This window comes from Homalodisca vitripennis, unplaced genomic scaffold, assembly GCF_021130785.1.
Source record: "Homalodisca vitripennis isolate AUS2020 unplaced genomic scaffold, UT_GWSS_2.1 ScUCBcl_68;HRSCAF=904, whole genome shotgun sequence".
In the NCBI taxonomy this organism is placed as follows: Eukaryota; Metazoa; Arthropoda; class Insecta; order Hemiptera; family Cicadellidae; genus Homalodisca; species Homalodisca vitripennis.
Window position 1 is genome coordinate 156,778 of NW_025776192.1, and position 17,745 is coordinate 174,522.

Sequence of the window (17,745 nt, forward strand, 5' to 3'; positions counted from 1 at the left end):
TTTCAGGTTTAAACCTGAGGCCGACCCACGAGGCTGCCGGAACGACGGCCTCAAGCAGTGCCCTAAGCGATGCTTCAGACCTGGCAACCAAGGCCTCACACCCGTACCGAAGGGAATTTCGGCCCTTACACCGCCATTGTGCCGGATGGACGTGACACTTCCCTGGTACAGATCCTCGATGAGCCGCAGTTGGTCGGTGGTCAGACCGGCAGAGCGCAGGGCGGTGAAGAGCGATGAGTGGGGGACACTCCCAAATGCATTAGCCAGGTCAAGCCAAGCAATGCAAAGCTCCCCCCACGCCTACGTGCCTCATCGAGGAGTTCCTGTAACAGGAAATTGTGCTCCAGGCAGCCCTCCGCGGGGGTAAATCCTTTCTAGGCTCCTTATAGGACCCCATTGGCGGAAGCCCACCCAGAGAGGCGATTGGCCAAAAGGCTGCAGAAACAGCTTCCTACAGGTGTTAGACAGGGCTATCGGACGCCAATTGGTGATGTCCCCCACTGGACCTTTTTTTATGGAACAGCACAGTCGTCGAGACCTTCCAAGCAGGCGGAAACCGCTTAGCCGCAAAAAAAAATATTAAAAACGGCGGCAAGAACATGCCCGGAAGGGTCCCGACGACGGCTTACTCCCCGCCAGGGTCCGGAGCAGTGTTGGAGGGTGTTTTCGCTCCATTCTCGGAAACTTAATCTCTTTCCACTGTCCTCTTCTCCTTGTGTAAATCAAGAGAAGAGACTTGTATAGACTTGCTTAACCCACAGTTTCGAATGAGATAGTCATTTTTACAAGAAAGGCTTTGGTCAGAGAAGCTAGATAGAAAGGTGTTTGAGAAATTAATGTACTTTGTCCTTTCTATAAAGGAATCATACTTTTCCTCCTCCAAAGCAAAGGAAGAGACCAGGCGTCTCAACACTCTGAAACCAGCAGAAGGCCTCCCCTTCTCCTTTTTCGAAACTGTTTCAAAAGCTTTCTCCTGGTCATTAGACATCAAGAGTTCTACAAAGTAACAACGCTTCCATGCTACCGTTTCACTCGATTCTGTGTTTTTTAAAGACATTGGTATCTGACTTCTTTTGGTAAGAAGAGAGCCCTAAGACGATTCTTTTCAGAGAGAGGGGGTCCCCTAGCTCGTTATTCTCGTCAAAAATAGCTTCTTTCTGGTTTATTGAACCGTTTCTCAAGATGTTTAACATGTAAGCGAATTCCAAGTGGCTGTCTGAGATTGGAGTAGCGGTCATGAAAAGGAACATGTTTACTGGTTTTGAGAACTCGTTTACAAAGTTTTTAGTAATTTGTATATTTCTTTCCTTCTCGTCTCTTTTGGGAATCAGCTTCTTTATAAAGTTGTGGGATTCGTCAAAGAGGAAGAGGGCTCTATCTTCTGTTCTCTTCAGTTTAAGATGTTCTAGAAACTTGTAAAACTTCAAAGGGATGTCATAGTTTACCACGTAAACCTTCTTTATAATAGAAGGATCCAGAAACCTTTCCAAGGTCTCTTTCCAAGGAATCTCGTTTAAACTCGTTTTGATTAAGAGGTAAAATTGTCCAGTTGGGATACAGTGAGAAGATCGTTTTTATCATGTAAACCTCGAAAAAGGTCTTCCCAAAGCCTGTTTCCCAAAACAATAACAGGGATTTGTAGTAATCTTGAAGAAAGACAGAGGCTGTAAACTCTTGATAGGGAGTCAGAAAGACCTTTTGGTTACTCTTTCTTTCCGTCAAATAGTTTTCAAACTGTTTGTATCTCTACTCCTAGTCTAATATAAGAGGCAACTTCCTTTTCTCTTGGAACCTCAGGGGACTCAGAGTCGGGGCTCTCGTCATTTCTTTCCATTAAATGAGCTTCAATTTATTCAATGAATTATCAGGAATTCTGGTAATAGTAGCGATAGTTTTCGTAGTAGTCGTTTACGGCTGTTTTCTTTACTTTAAAAACTCGTTACTCAAAGAAGAAAACAGTCTCTCGATTTCATAATAGACGACAAGGTTCTTCTTGACTTGAAGACTAGTAATGATCTTAAAGGAGTGGAAGAGAAGATTGATCAAATCCTGAAGATCGTAAAAGAAGAGCCAGCAAAGGCCCCTGCTTCTTCCTAAATATCTTCTCTATACTTCTCTTTCTAAAATACCTCTATTTTAGCACTATTTTACCCTAAAAAGGGCTTTCGAATGGGGTAAGGGGCCCAAGGGGTCTAGCCTGTAATGGGGTAAAGGGTTTAGAGAGAAGAACTAGGAGGCCCTCTCTTTTCAAAACTCCTTCTTTTTCTAGAAAGAGAGAACTCTTTTGTAGAAAGAGAGAACTCTTTAAAGCTGTTCCCTTTACCTCTAAAAGACTCCTTCTCTTAAAGGAAGCTTTCCTCCTCTCCAAAAAGACTTTAAGATTTCTTCCCTCTTCTAAACTCTTAACTACTCTCTAAACCCTTTACCCCATTATAGGATAGCCCTTCAAGGGAGGGGTACCCCTTCTGGAGGGCCTTTTTAGGGCCTTTTCAGGGTAAAAAAGGGGGTTCCAGGTCTCCTTCAAGAGCTTTGGAGCTTTCAGTTCAAAAGAGTTAGGGAGTTTCACAGTTCAAAAGAGAAGAGAGCTTCGGATCCCTTCTTTCAGACCTTCTACTTTGTAAAGAGAGTCTTTCCTTTTGAGAAGAAGAGGCTCCCCTTCCTTCTTCTTAAATGTTATTGTTTGTAATATTGGGAGTACTTGTGCTAATCTTTTTGATATTTCTCTGGAATCTTTACAGGAACGACTGGGAAGGCTTGTCAGACAGCCAAGTGGCCATTTTAAACAAAAAGGATACTCCTGTTACTATAAAAGGAGTGATTAACTTGGAGAAAAGTAAAGAACGATACAAACAAGCTGTTTCCAATGAAGCCGGGATAAGAGACCTTGTTACAAAAAACAGAAGAGAACACTAAAGAAACTGAAAAGAATTTAGAACTTTTAGAAGTTTTGGAAATGGAGATTCAAGAATTAAAGAAGGAGCTTGATGAGAAGATCAAAGGAGGGGTCTAGATGTAAAAGAAGATCTTCCCCTCTAGGTCTAGACTCTTCTTGTTAATAGCATGCTTCTTGTCTAGAATGTTTAGAATGATTTTCTTGGCCTTCTCGGCCCTCTTTTCTATAAAGATTTCCATCGTCTTCTTCGCTTCACCAATGTTCTTCTTATGGCGGAGCTCTTTCCTTCGGTGAAAGTCTCTCAAACGGGCTAGCTTAACCATGATACCGAGATGATAGATTAGCTTTTTGTAGTAGATCGAAAGGACGTACATCAAGAGATAGATGTCAAAATGGTTTTTCCCGTAGGAAAGGCGATATTCTTCATTGTTGAGCCAGGTTTTTACCAAGAAGTAAGCTTGTTTAAAGATTGTTATTTTAGTGTAAAGCCTGTTGTAATGGAGCTTCCTGCCAAGGATAAGAAGGGTGTTTTTCCGTTAAATGTTCTTCTAAACTCAGGGGGATGACCTTGTTAAGGGGATTGTTAACAATCCTGGCGGCCTTCTTTTGCCAAAAAGGAGTGAGGAAAGATTGTTCCTGAAAGCTGTCCAAAGAGGGCTTTTCTCCATTCTCCCAGTTTTTCCATCAAAAACTCTTCTTGATAAAGAAGGAAGGAACTATAGCTGCGCTGATTTGGAAGAGTCGTCTGGCTTCCTTTACAAAAAAGGTATCATTATTGGTCGTTTGGCCCTTGAGAACGGGGTTCCAAAGTACAAGATTGTAGACAAGAGCCTCGTTTACATCATTACGCTTTAACTCCTGTTAAAAAGTATACACTGTTGTAGATCTGCCACACGAGAAGGGGGAGTAGAGAGATTGAGATAATGTAAGAGACTGTAGAGTAGAAAACGGTGAGAAAGACGTTTATTGTCGCTGAGACAGTGATCAAAAGACCTGAGACGAAAGCGTTTTCCCAGATATAGAAAGAAGAGTAAAAGAGGGCTCCTAGAGTCAACATGATTGGAAAGAGGTAAAAAGGTAGAATATTGTTGGAAATCAATCTTCATTCTTTGGAAAGCTGTAGTGTTTTGGAAGAATGTTAAAGTGTTTCCGGTACCCTTTCGGTAAAAGTAGTCTCCAATGAAGAGTAGCGATATTCCTACAAAGGAAAAGACAAAGAAGCCTCCAAAGACCTCTTCATGTTCTCCCAAAAGGAACTTTTAGAGATTAAAGTTCAGGGAGGCCCTCTTGTAACTCTCGAAGCAGATTTGACTAAGTTTCCAATAGACAGCTTAAGAAAGTAGAAGCAAACGGCTATAGATTCGGTTATTTTTCATTCGTGATTTACAGATTCTTTTATGGTTCAATGAACAGTATTTTACATTGATTTTCTGACTGTCCCAAAAGTGCGCTAGAAACCCCAGAGTACTATATACTTATATATATATATATATATATATATATATATATATATATATATATAATATTAATTTTATCATATATATTTATATATTATTTCCACAGGAGGAGTTATCCTAAATACTCCTGTGGGCCCCCAGGGGCATGACATTAAGACAGGCCAGATCCGTAATTATACATCGATACTATATAAAAAAATTTTGTTGTCTCTGACTTTCCTCCTGTGTATCTCAATACACACGCCGCACCTAGCAAAATGGTTGTAATGTTCCTCAATATGCTATCTTTTGTTGTGTTCGCTTGTAAGATAGACCAAAACCCCTAATCGATACTATATAATATTTGTTTTTATCTCTGACTTTCATCCTGTGAATCACGATAGACTCAATAATAATAATAATAATAATTTTTTTATTGCGAGGGCATTTTAGCATTGCATGGCAATCGTGAGAAAACCTTATAAAAGTCTATGGTAGCGGTATATCATATTTTTTCATACATTATTCCATCTAGTTCCACTTTAAACGTACAATTTCTACATCCACCACTCCTCATTCATTCGAATTGTCCTACTTCAGCACCTGGTCAGTCTGCCAATTCTGCATTCTCTCATTGATATGCCAAGAACTCGTTTGTGCTGTTGAATTCTTTTACAATCAACGCAGTTTTCAGAGGATATTTGAATGATTTAAGCATTGGAGAACTTTTGATTGAATTTGGCAAATTGTTGACAAATTTAGTTCCTGTCTGTTTCATGGCAAGTGTTTGTGAGCTAACATTCTGTGTCTCCTAGTTAGGTACTTCTCCCTGCCCTCTGGTGCATGTAGGTGCTACCTCTTATTTTGTCCCATTTTGACTTGAAATAGTGACATGTCTCTATTGTATTTGAGGAATTCTCCACAAAGCCAATTCCTAGAAGATGTGTGGATATATTACTCCGCAGTACGCTGTCATCAGTACCTGAGTTGGTAGTACTCGTACAGTTTCCTCAAAACATAAATGCCCGAAGATAACTTAGAACAAACACTATCTAAATGAGAAGCGAGGGTTGACCTGAGATTGGAAAATATTAAGATTAGCTACTAGCGCTCCGATCGCCGTAATTTTTTGCATACTAACACAGGAAAAAATAGTCCCACTTGTCGCCGGGGCCGTTTAACCCCCTCCCTCCCAAAAAGAACATAAATAAAAAAAATAAAATTTAAAAAATTTAAACTAAACAAAATTTAAATAAAAGCAATTAAAATTTATAAACATTTTTTACTTACCTTAATGGTATTTTGGGCGGTACAACGCAGCCACTGCCTCGAGGAAAGCGTGAACCTTTATCTAAGCCTAGCTTTAAAAATTTGAATTTATCCTCCAAGCGCATCAATTCTGTATTGACCTTGGTGAAGAGGGCGGCGTTGTATCTTATTCTCCCCGCAATGTTGTCTCCTTCTTCGAAGATTCCAACCCTCAGTGTTTCCTTACCTTCTTGGTGTGGTGCCGGAATGGGCAAGTAGCCCAAAAAGTCTCTCGTCATTGTACCTCCTTGTGGCATTAGCGCGTTAGGCAAGGGCCAATTTTCTAGTTGGTCAGGAGGTGGTCCCGGCTGGGCTGCGATCTGAAACGTATCGCATTGTGGTGTACGGACACACTTGCTGCTCGTAGACATTGTGTGTTTTCCGCATTTGGGGCCCCAAAAGTACCTGCTGGTATCTCAACGTCATCATCGTCGATATAGCTAGGCTGGGGAATCATAATGTCCGGCAGGTTTACTTTAATCTCATGGCTTCCCGGTGTCAAAATTGTGGAGATATTGCTGCAGTATTCATAAATTGGGCCCGGAAACCACGTATTCAGGTGGTAGAATGTCCTGGGCGCGTGAATCCTGTCCGGGGATGGGGCGCTGGCCGTCATCAAAAACTGCGTCGGCGACGGCTGTTTGTAGTATGTTGTTCATACAATGAAAAAACCCTGGAAAGGACATGTCCCTTGTTAACCTAGGGTTAAGGCCCTGCAGCGCAGAGTATGTTTCCTGGCAAAGGGTGGGGAAACCGCCTAGGTCGAAATTCTGAACATACTCTTGATTCAGAGCGACACCTGCAGTGAACGGAGTCATGTCATAAAAGGGCGCGTCACTCGGAGAATCCTCAGTCTGCGCAGCCTCTATCTTTGGTGCTGGTGGGGGAGTCTTTGGTCCAGCTCTTTCTTTTTGCTTTTTCTTGTACTCCTTCAACCTCTGTATGTCTCTCTCTCCTCCTGTCATTGGGCGGCCCCCTCTCATCCCTTTCTTCTGGGATGTATTTGGTTTTAAACAAGTACTCCGCGAGGTAGCCGACGAAGTGCTTGCTCTTGCGACCGTATTTGGGGACTTCTGACCGGACGTCACGTCACTTCCCTTTAATTGTGTTGGTACAGGCGGATGTTAAGAGGTCAACAAAGTCCTGTGAGTGATTCACAGTCAGGTGATTAAACTGATACTGTGATAGGGTGTTGTTGTCCTTCCAGCAATGAGTTATTATTGTGGATTCTGGCAACACCCAAGTTTTAATACACCATATCAGAGCCTTCGCCGTACGGTTTTTAACTGGGATAAGGAAGGTGTGCTTGGTCTCCCGATCTATTCCCCCCAACACTCACTGTCCCTTTACTATCCGTCCTCTGTTGTACTTTCTTTGCCAAATTTGGCTTCATCAATTACAACTACGGCGCCGGGTCCGCTCAACTGTTGGCTGTTTCTTTTCAAGTGGTCAATGTAGACTTCCCGGATGAATGAGTAGTAGTCCACTATTGTCGGGTCTGTGAGATGAAGATGAGTTTTAACAAATGAGTGCCTCGGAGGCGATGTGAAAAGATATGTTGCAATAAAACGCCACAATGTCTTAATATTGACTTTACTTCGCTCCAGGAACACGCCAGCCACACTTTTTCCGGGCTTTCTTCTGCAAAGCAACAATCTTTCCACACCTGAACTTTAAGTCATCTGTTAAGTTCACCGAGTTCCCGCACTTAAACAATTTGTCTTCGTTGGAAGAACGTTGTGCGCAAAAACACGTTAATAACACGCTTTTCATCAAACAAACATGCTTCGAAGAATAGCGTGTGACAAGAACCATCGCACGCCATGTCAACAACTTTACTAATTATTCCTTGTCCATGTGGGTTTGTTTGTTGACGTCTGGAGGTCAATCGAAGCCGTCCTATAATAGGTCACGTGATCTGCCCGGCCAATCGGAAACTTTCCTGTTTGTCCCGTGACTACTGTCAACTCATCAAAACGACCATGGTCGGCCATTGTTTTTAGTTTGATAGTCGAAAATCTTGTTATTTATGTCTTTTGTATTGCCAACATTGTACTGCCGAAAAAGGGGTTTTTATATGTTAGCGACAATCGGGACTATTTTTTTCGGCGAAATTACGTTAACCTGTTTTAGTATGCAAAATATTACGGTGATCTCAGCGGTAGTCGCTGATCTTAATATTAACCTTTTTTTAATTCTCCTTGAAACTGAGAGTTGTGTCATCAGCATACTGGACGATTTCTTCATTTTTTGGCTTTATTATTATTTTCCAATCTAGATCACAAAGTCATGCATTAAAACAAACAGTCATAGGTAGCGTCACATGCGTGTCGTAATAACTTAAAAACAAACATGCTAATACAGGCCAGAACTAATCTAACTAATACTAATTAAAATACTAACTTACTAAATAACAATAAAATCGATAACATGACTAACAATTAATAAACTATAGTAAATGTTTATGTAACAAAAGCGCTTCTTGTAACAGGATCAATATACGATTTATAATAAATACTTATACTAATGGTTACTAAACTAAGGATCCTGCTCACGATCTTGAATTTGACGGTACTGGGGCACACCCGTCACATGCTGGACATAGAGATCCCGGCTCCATTGGACCGCTGTGGAGACACAAAGGCGAGAGAGGGCAACACCGTACTGCCGTGAAACACCCAGGCGAGCCAGGGTGTCCCAGTTAGCCCTATCCCAAGCACCCAACGCACCGACGACAAAGGCATCCACAGTTACCGTGAAGCCGCCGGAGCGCAGGAACCGGGCGAGCGCGGCGTAAGAGGCGTGTTTCCTCTCTCTCGCCTCAACTATAGCCCGCCAACCGTCTTCATAGGGCATGGTGACATCGACAATTCGAATGGTTTTGCGAGAATCATCGATGACCACCACATCCGGACGGAGGCGAACCAAGTCATCCGGGACCTCACGATTGACCAGCAGGCGGTCCAGAGGGACACGCTGATTCCGGCGCACCTCCACCCCCGGCGACGGACGGATTGCAGCAATTAGATGGTCTAGCACCGCGTCATGCCGCTTAGAGACCACGGACATGGTAGGCAAACAGTGGCAGAGCACATGTGCCGTGGTCTCATCATGGCGGCCACACCGGCGGTCGCCGGCACCCCACCGTCTGCAACCGTTGAGGGGGAGTACATTTAACCGCGCCCTGTGGATGAACCGCCAGTCAGCGAACCGCGTATGGCGTCCCTCGTAAAGGAAGTGGTTGGAGGCAACCACTTCCTGGAGGCAACAAGCGGTGACACGAATGGCCCTGCCCTGGTCCGGTTTTATTTGAATGGACGGACCGGAAGTGGAATTGCAGGGAGGAACGCAGGACAGAGGAGAGCTTGGACCACTGATAAACTAACATCGTTGACGTAGATCAATAAAAGTAGAGAGCTCTATATGGAACCCTGAGGAACCCCATAACGCAGTCTTCTTTACTGAGATATGCGTTTGCATGCGCACATAACAAAAGTTAGTGTATTGACTTTTTCCCCTTTGTAGACCTATAAAATAAACTTTTATATATTATTTAAACAACAATAATACTGGTTTTGCTGAGTACCATTTTATGGTACTCATGGCCTGTGGCTGCAACTGTATGTTATTAAAAGTTTGTAATCATTTTCAAACTCTAATCCATAGTAAGCCTTGACATCATATTTTCCTCCAAAATCTTACCGTTTTGTAAAATAAATAAATGTGAGGGTTCATAAAATAAAAAATAATTTATAATACAAAGTTAATATTTATTATTATTATTAGAGTAAAACATAGAAAATTGTTTACAGAAAAGGCCTATTTGGCAATGTTTTGGTACTTTTTTTACCGCTTGGTGTTCACTTTATGAAAAGAAAAGAAACATTCTGAGCAGAAGTACAGATTGCAATTAAGGCATTTAGTGTAAACCTTTTTAGTTTTCGCTTATGCTTCTTTCCTGCCTCTTTCTTCAGCGAGTTTTGTATAACACTTGGTACACTAGTTTGTTTTAGGTTGCCTTTCCAAATTGTGCTCTTGATTAATAGTGATGTCTTCAGGTATGTTATCAGTTTTTTTTAATAGTTCAATGACTAAATTTTCTTTAAATTCTGTAATTTTTAATCTTTTACCTGTTACACTCTTGAATATGTGGAAAGAATTAACAACTGATGTACTGAGGATCATATACAATACAATCTTTCTGTACCATTTTACGCTGCGCCTTAGAGGTGATGAATGGCCTGCCATTTGGTTCCATAATCAATAAATGCTCTGGCAGTGTTATATTCAATCACAGCTTCAGGTTTACTCTTCTGTTTCCCTCCTTTCACATTTATTATCTTACACTCGGTGCCATGTTTTGTTGTAAGCATTTGTACATCTCTTGTATCCTTCCATTTTAATAATTCCACATTGTTTTCATTTTTTAGAGCTACAATATCCCCTTTCTTTAGTTTTGCATTCATAATTTCTTTAGGGTTGTCTTTCCTTTTCTTATATAGTGTGCCCACTAAATGGGTGTTTCTTTTGCCTAACCATTCAGCTAAAGGAACACTAGTGTACCAATTATCGGTATAAATTGTCCTTCCAAAATCCTAGTAAGGCTCTACTAGTTCCAAAACTACCTTGGCGGAAAGATTTGTAGGTCTTTTGATCTTGCTCCTTCCCACTGTATATCTTATAAGTTACACAATAGCCACCTTCTGCACACAACTTAAATATCTTAATTCCATTAACCGTCCAAGAAATGGTACAACTGACTCATCAACACACATTTTGTCTGTAGGTATAGCTAATAATTTGAAATTTTCATTCAATAGGGGAAACAAGTTTTTTAATTTTGTAAAGCCTATTCTCTGAAATGTGTTCTTCATTGTTAGCACAGTGTAAAACTCTTAAAATGAGCTCAAACCTATTTCTAGACATGACTTAAGATAATACTGAATTATATAACGTGTCGTTTCTCCAGTAATGAGCTATTGTAGGTAATACATTTAACCCCATGTAAATTACAATTCCGAAAAACTGGCTTATTTCGCTAACTGTACATTCAATCAATTTCCCAAGCCTACCATGGGGGCTATGAGGAATACTTTGTATAATGTGCTGTGCATAACGGTTAGTTTCTTCCACTAGTAAACCAAAAACTTCACTGTTTAAAAACAAATTAAAAAAGTCAACAGGTTCGCAATTTACCATAGTTTCAACAAGATCTGGATTAATACCTACAGGCTCATTGTTTGGATTGTAGGGGTACATGTTAAAAGTCTCATCCACAGACTTCCAATTAGATACTCTGCTAGAAGGTTGTAGTATAGGATTTTCGTTATTGTCTGAATCTGACAGGTCAGATATAATTTCATAAAATAAACACCGAGGCCTGGTATTTGTTTGTAGTGTAGGTCTACGCTTTCTAACTCTTTTTGATGTAGATGGTTGTGGGTTATTAATTTCTTCACTATTACTAACCTCATCAACATCACTTACAACAAAGTCTGGGTCTTCATCAGTATTATCGTCAAAATACTTCAAGAACAGTATCACTATCGTAATTGAAAACCGCCTTCACTACTTCTCATAATGTCATTTAACATTTGTAATATGTAATCATCGTCACCTGCCCATATTATTATACTATAAATGCACTCATTCACACTTCACTGATAATAGCAAACTAACATTGAGGTTATAAAGAACCTTTCTCAACCAACACACAAAACAATGTAACGGTCAAAACAGCTGATCATTAGATTACCATGAATGCCAACTAAAAAAAATGTTTGCTAAGACTAAGGACATGTAATTTGGTATGTATATAATCGACTTGATAAGTTTCGAAATTAAAATCATGATCATTGGTACGAAAATTTAATTTTTTTTTCAACCCTTCATTGAGATAGAGTGAGTACTATATATGGTACTCATGGCGTTGGGCAAAAAATTCGCCGTGGCAGTCAACCTGTAAACGGTGTGTTTAAAATGATAAAATCAAATTTTGGACAAAGTGAGTTGAAATAGCTATTTTCTGTATAAACGCATCTATTGAGCCCAATAAATATAACATTCCACTATATCATAATGCCATAGCAACCATCCTTACATCAGACTGTGATGAAAGAAATTAAATGAAAGCAGCTAGACTGGGGGAGGAGTCTGTTATAACTTGAAGCAGATTACTAGACCAAAAGATTATTGATTTTGGTAGCGATTGTACGAACAAGTATACCGGTAACTTTACTGAGAGCAAAAACTAAAAATTATTAATATGGTTTTCAGTGGTACACCTAAAATGATAACGGGACACCTCATTGATAGGTTTAATTGAGCGCTTCGGTATTCACTGGTACAGACATACAAGTCCATATTCAAAACAACTTTCATCGTTTCTTAAATATCACGCTATGGTTCATGGTAATAAAGTTGAAGTTTGCCGTAAGGTATACTTGAGCTTACATGCAATCACTAGTATTTTAGGACAAGGAGAGCAGCCTATGAATATAAAAAGTAATATGTGGTAGTCTTTCTTACGGCCTTGGCCACATACTACTGACGCGGCTTTCTCGTGAGTTCCTGGTGTACTTCTTCATACAATCACAATCGGTGACGAAGATCCTGAGGTAAAGGGGGAGGCAGCAGGTCGAAAAATCGGCCCCTAGATGTTCCTCGGGAAAATGGGCCTTGACATGCTTAAGGGCATTGCCGGTGTTGTCGGCAGGAAAATTCTACGTCGCAGCAGACGAAAGAGATCCCCCTCCCGTGATCTTGTTTGAAATGGCGATTCATCCCCTCTCGCTTTCTGACACACTTCACTCCCTCAAGGTACTCCGGGCATAGAGAAGGGCACAGAGAAGTGCTTTATCCATCGCGCGGAAGATTGAGGAAGGCCATCAAAGTAAAATAATAAAAGCTGAAGGAGAATAAGAAAGCAAAAATATATGGTTCTAGAGGACAACTCCCCACATTGAACAGCACTCGGACGAATCTTAAGCTCGTCGATTTATTGGGGAAAGTCGGCACGTCATACCGACCCCAGCTGGCTGTCCGTGAGGCTGGCGAAGCAGCCAGGGGTGCGTCCCACCACCCCCCTGTATCGCCTTGTGTAATGCAATGCAAGCGACGACTTGACCGGTTTTACACGGAAATCTGGAGTTTGCAATTTTGGATCAAAGTTTTGTTTTGATCTTAGCCAAAATGCCGTGAAGCAATATACTACATCATCTCTTAATTTTGTGAATTACGATATTATCGCTGCACTTAACAAAATTGTTGCAGGGTTCCAAAACGTACTACCTTTTGTTATGTGCGCATGTGAGACAGACCAGATCCCAAGGAGTGTGTAAAAAGGCCTGATGACTGAAAAACCTAATATGGAGATTTAAAGTGCGTAACTACTTTCAATGTATCTTGTAACCTGAAAATCTGACAGTTTAAACTACGTAAAGGGTGGTCCAACAAAAATGCACGAGGTAAATTGTAAATAAAACAAAGAGTGTTCAGATAATTATCTTAATATATTTTATTATGATATAAGGATCTATGGCAATTATGTGTGAAACAAAATATCAGCCAAATGTTCGCCCCTGCTTCGGTGGCATACCTCTATCCGATGCTCCATATTTTGAATGACTCTGAGACATAATTGAGGCTCAATGTCGTTAATATACCGAATTATCTCATCCTTTAGCTCTTGAAATCGTTCTTGGCTGATTGACGTACACTTTTTCTTTTAAATATCCCCAAAGAAAGAAGTCCAACGGTGTCAAATCACTTGATCGTGGCGGCCAATTAACATCGCCACGACGTGAGATAACACAGCCATTGAATTTCTAGCGCAAAAGAGCCATTGTTTCGTTGGATGTGTGGCAAGTGGCAGGATCCTGTTGGAACCACATATCGTCCTGGTCCCTATCCTCGAATTCTGGCCACAAGAAGTCTGTTATCATCTCACGATAGCGAACACCATTCACGGTAACTGCTTGGCCGACCTCATTTTCGACGAAGTACGGCCCCCGATGACGCCGCCAGCACATAAACCGCACCAAACAGTCACTCTTTCTGGATACATCGGCTTTTCAACAATAACTCGTGGATTCTCATTTGCCCAAATGAGGCAATTCTGCTTGTTTACGAATCCACTGAGGTGAAAGTGTGCCTCGTCGCTGAAGATAATTTTCTTTGAAAAATCACCATTGACTTCTGTCTGTTCAACCAACCATTCGGCATATTGACGACGTTTGAAATGGTCAGTAGGCTTCACATCTTGAGTTAATTGAACCTTGTAAGCATGTGAATTCAAATCTTTATGCAATATTCGCACAAGTGATGTTCGTGAGATGTTCAATTGTTGCGCACGACGACGAATCGAGGTTGACGGCTCTTCTGCCACACTATCGCGAACAACACCAATGTTTTCCGCAGAACGAAACTGGGCGAGCACGTACAGGTGTTTTTCACATTTCCCACAGATCCGGTTTGCTGAAATTTGCGCACAATTCTCCCGATTGTGGACACATTTGGTCGATTATGGTGGCCAAAAAAATCACGAAGTGCACGAAATGCTTTTTGATTTGAACATCCATTTTCGTAAAATGCTTCAACAATCTTAACGCGCTGCTCAATGGTATACCTCTCCATGGTTTGAGTTTGTCGAACACTGAAACAAAAAAAAGTCAAATTAAGTTGGACAAAATACTTGACATTAAGGTGTGACTAACAATTATCACCATGCATTATGGATGGACAACCCATTATAATGAAATGGAAATTGCCTTTGGTGGCTTATTTTATGTCTAAATGTAGAATTGTTATTAATAAAGAATAAAAGTACTTCCTTTTGCAACAAAACCTTCCATACGCCCTTTTTTTTCGGATATGGCTAGCCGCCATGTTTTTATACGCTTTTTTACATAGATGTTACCGCATATGGGATGACAATATGGGTTAAAACTAAAAGAAAACACACATTTCAACTATTTATAGCAGTTTCATTGTTTATTAAATGAATTTCTAATAATTGTAACTAAACCTAAATTATGAGCTAAGCCAAGTGTTTCAAAAAGCTTTATTATAACAAATCAATAATAATACAAACTTTGGTTTATTCTTCCTCTGTTAAAACTCTGTTAACTTCCCGTACTATCAGAGGAAATGTTAACCTATAAACAAAATATATAAACAAATGAACAGGCAGTTTCTAGTTTTTTCTAGAGTCTGTTTGAAGATAGTAATTAAATCCTCTGCTTCCATCATTGTGACAATGAACATTGTACAAGTAAACCCACATTAAACGCTTGTAAAATTGGGCATTATCCTTAGTCTTTTGGAGGAGCAAGTTTTGTGTACGAGTATAATCAAACTCTAATACATAATACGACATTTTTACATTTCTGTAATACTAATCTTTTATAGCTTGGAAACCTATATTTTTCTTTGACGAATTTCAAAGCTAACTTTATGTTCGTCAGTGGGATTTGCTCTTAAATTTTACTCGACATTTAGAGCAAAAGTCAGACATATCTGTTCGAGGTATTCTAAAGACATAGCTTGTCTTGTGTTAAAAAAAAAACGTATGGTAAGTTGTATAGCTAAGTTTGAGGTTTCCACCATGTTTAATTTGTAATATTCTAAGAACAGGTCATAAAGCTTTTTTGGATCTGTCAGGACTTTTGAAATATGGTTATGAGGTTCTTCCCTAGCGTTTCTGGATTAATGGTTAGGGAAGAAGGCAAGGTACTCTCTTGTTAAATCCCATACTTCTTCCTCAAATTTAGTTGGACGATTTGTATCAGAGCCTCTTTTTACAGTGAAATTAATGTCAGAAAGTACACATAATAAGTGTAATAAGCCCGTGAAGTTAAGGTTAGTGTAAATGACCAAGAAACTTTGTCTGATAACTGATATCCTGAGTGCAATAAAGCACAACAGGATACACTTCTTGCAGGATGCCTTACTTCTAAAGTGCTTCAACTCACTGTGTAGTTGTACAAAAACGCAGAGACATACATTGGAAGTACATAGTAAAATGTAATAGGACTTCTAATATTATATGTTGAAAGTTTCATCTTGATGTTTGTCAAATATCTGACAAGTGCCTCCGCATAATCCAGACAAAAGTACTTTCTGACAGTAATTTCACTGAAAAAAAAGAGGCTCCGATACAAATCGTTCAACTAAAATTTGAGGAAGAAGTATGGGATTTAGCAAGAGAGCACCTTGCTTTATTTCCTAGCCATCACTCCAGATACGCTAGGGAGGAACCTCATAACCATATTTCGACAGTCTTGACAGGTCCAAAGAAGTTTTATGACCTGTGCTTAGAATATTACAAATTAAACATGGTGGAAACCTTAAACTTAGCTATAAAACTTACCATAAGTTTTTTAACTCAAGACAAGCTATGTCTTTAGACTACCTCGCACAGCTGTCTGATTTTTGCTACTGAATGCCAATAAAAATTGAAGAGCAATCCCAATGACGAACGTAAAGTTAGCTTTGAAATTCATCAAAGAAAATATAGAGCTTTCCAAGCTATGAAAGATAAGTTTTACAGAAATGTAAAGGTAAAGACATTCGTATCATTGTGTTACAGTTTGATTATGCATATGCGTGGAAATTTCCTTCGGTTGTTGAGGTAAATGTTTACCTTAAAATACTGTTTCCGACATCAACACTTTAGCTGCTATGTGTATTAATATAATACACACTACGATTTCCTCTCAGGCCATCTGTATCAGTCTGATACAGAAACAAAATTTCCCTCTGGCCATGTTAAACTGCTGTGAATATCACACCAGGTCATTACTGGTGTTAAGAATCATACATACAAACATCCTTTCTAATTTAGTAGATAGCTGAAAAGCTAGCTCAAATTGTATAAATACGTTATTTGTATAATGTGTATCACATGGCCCTGTACATAATAACATATTGTAAGGAAATGGAAGGAATATAAAGAAATGCTAATTATTAGTTAGGATGAAAAAATATTTCAATTATCATGTTGTAAATTTATAATGTGTAATAATTAGAAACGTTAAAATAACATTTTGTTGAAAAATTCCTTTAGGAAATACTTGTTTAGGAACTAAAAAAAAAAAAAAATAATAAACGTCCAAAAGTAATATTGAGAATGTCACTCTGAAATATCTATAATAACCATGTTGTAAACTTGTCAAGTGTTTTCGATGGATCTTAGCTTTTTAGAGTCGATGTATGTTTATCATAAAAACATGCTAAAAACATAAAGTTAATTCCAGGACAACCACCACACATAGTATACACTTGTTTTGATTGTTTAGGCCGTAGTTGCTCTGCCAAAACGTTCCCTCAGTTTAGTGTAACACAAAGTATTTTTCTCGGAGTATTATTACCTCTCCGAAAAATCATCGATGAACCACTTTACACCTTTGGGAACTGTTGTGGCGTAGGACGCTAATTGGTTCTGAAACATCAATGTAAGACTTGACGGTGTTATACTCCAATATCGTTGGATGGTTTCTTAATGGGCCCCCGTCGAGATGGCACTTTAGTCAATATAGGGACAGCCTTTATTGTAAGAAATAGCACATCTCTCTTATCTTTCCATTTGCCTACGATACATGTATCACTCTGCAGTGTAATCATTTCTCCTATTGAGAGCTTAGGAGACACAATCGGTTGAGGGTTGTGTATTTCCTTTTTTTTGTTCAAGGTGCCATAGGGTGGGTTTCTTTTTTATTTAGCTGGTGAGCCAATTCTAAAAAAGCCACTTGTGTAAAAGTTATCGGTCTCAAGAATTCTTCCCGAGTTAAGTAATGGTGCCATTAATTCCATGATAACGTTAGTAGACAGTTTCCCTGAAGAAGAGTTTTCCTTACCTGCATGTAGTTTTACGTTCCACGTATACCCACTTTGTAAGCATAGTTTGAACCATTTTCAACCGTACTTAAGTCTTTTGCCAGGAATATATTGTCTAAACCCCAATCTGCCTCGGTATGGAATCATTGTTTCATCGATACAAATATTCTCATGGGGAGTGTATGCATTTTGAAATGTACTGTTCAATTTATCAATAAGGACCTGAATTTTGTACAACTTATGCAAATTAGTTTTCAGAAGATTCATCAGCTG

The 17,745-nt window shown here is 39.6% G+C and overlaps 1 protein-coding gene across 1 annotated transcript; it reads right to left on the reverse strand.

The window, feature by feature from the left end:
- Positions 1-8,175: 8,175 nt before the first annotated feature.
- LOC124370243 lies at positions 8,176-9,895 on the reverse strand. Its single transcript, XM_046828531.1, has 2 exons — positions 9,845-9,895; positions 8,176-9,018 (listed from the first exon to the last, which is right to left on the reverse strand). Exons 1-2 carry the CDS (start codon positions 9,893-9,895, stop codon positions 8,176-8,178), a joined length of 894 nt encoding a protein of 297 aa, XP_046684487.1.
- Between the last annotated feature and the right edge of the window lie 7,850 nt (positions 9,896-17,745).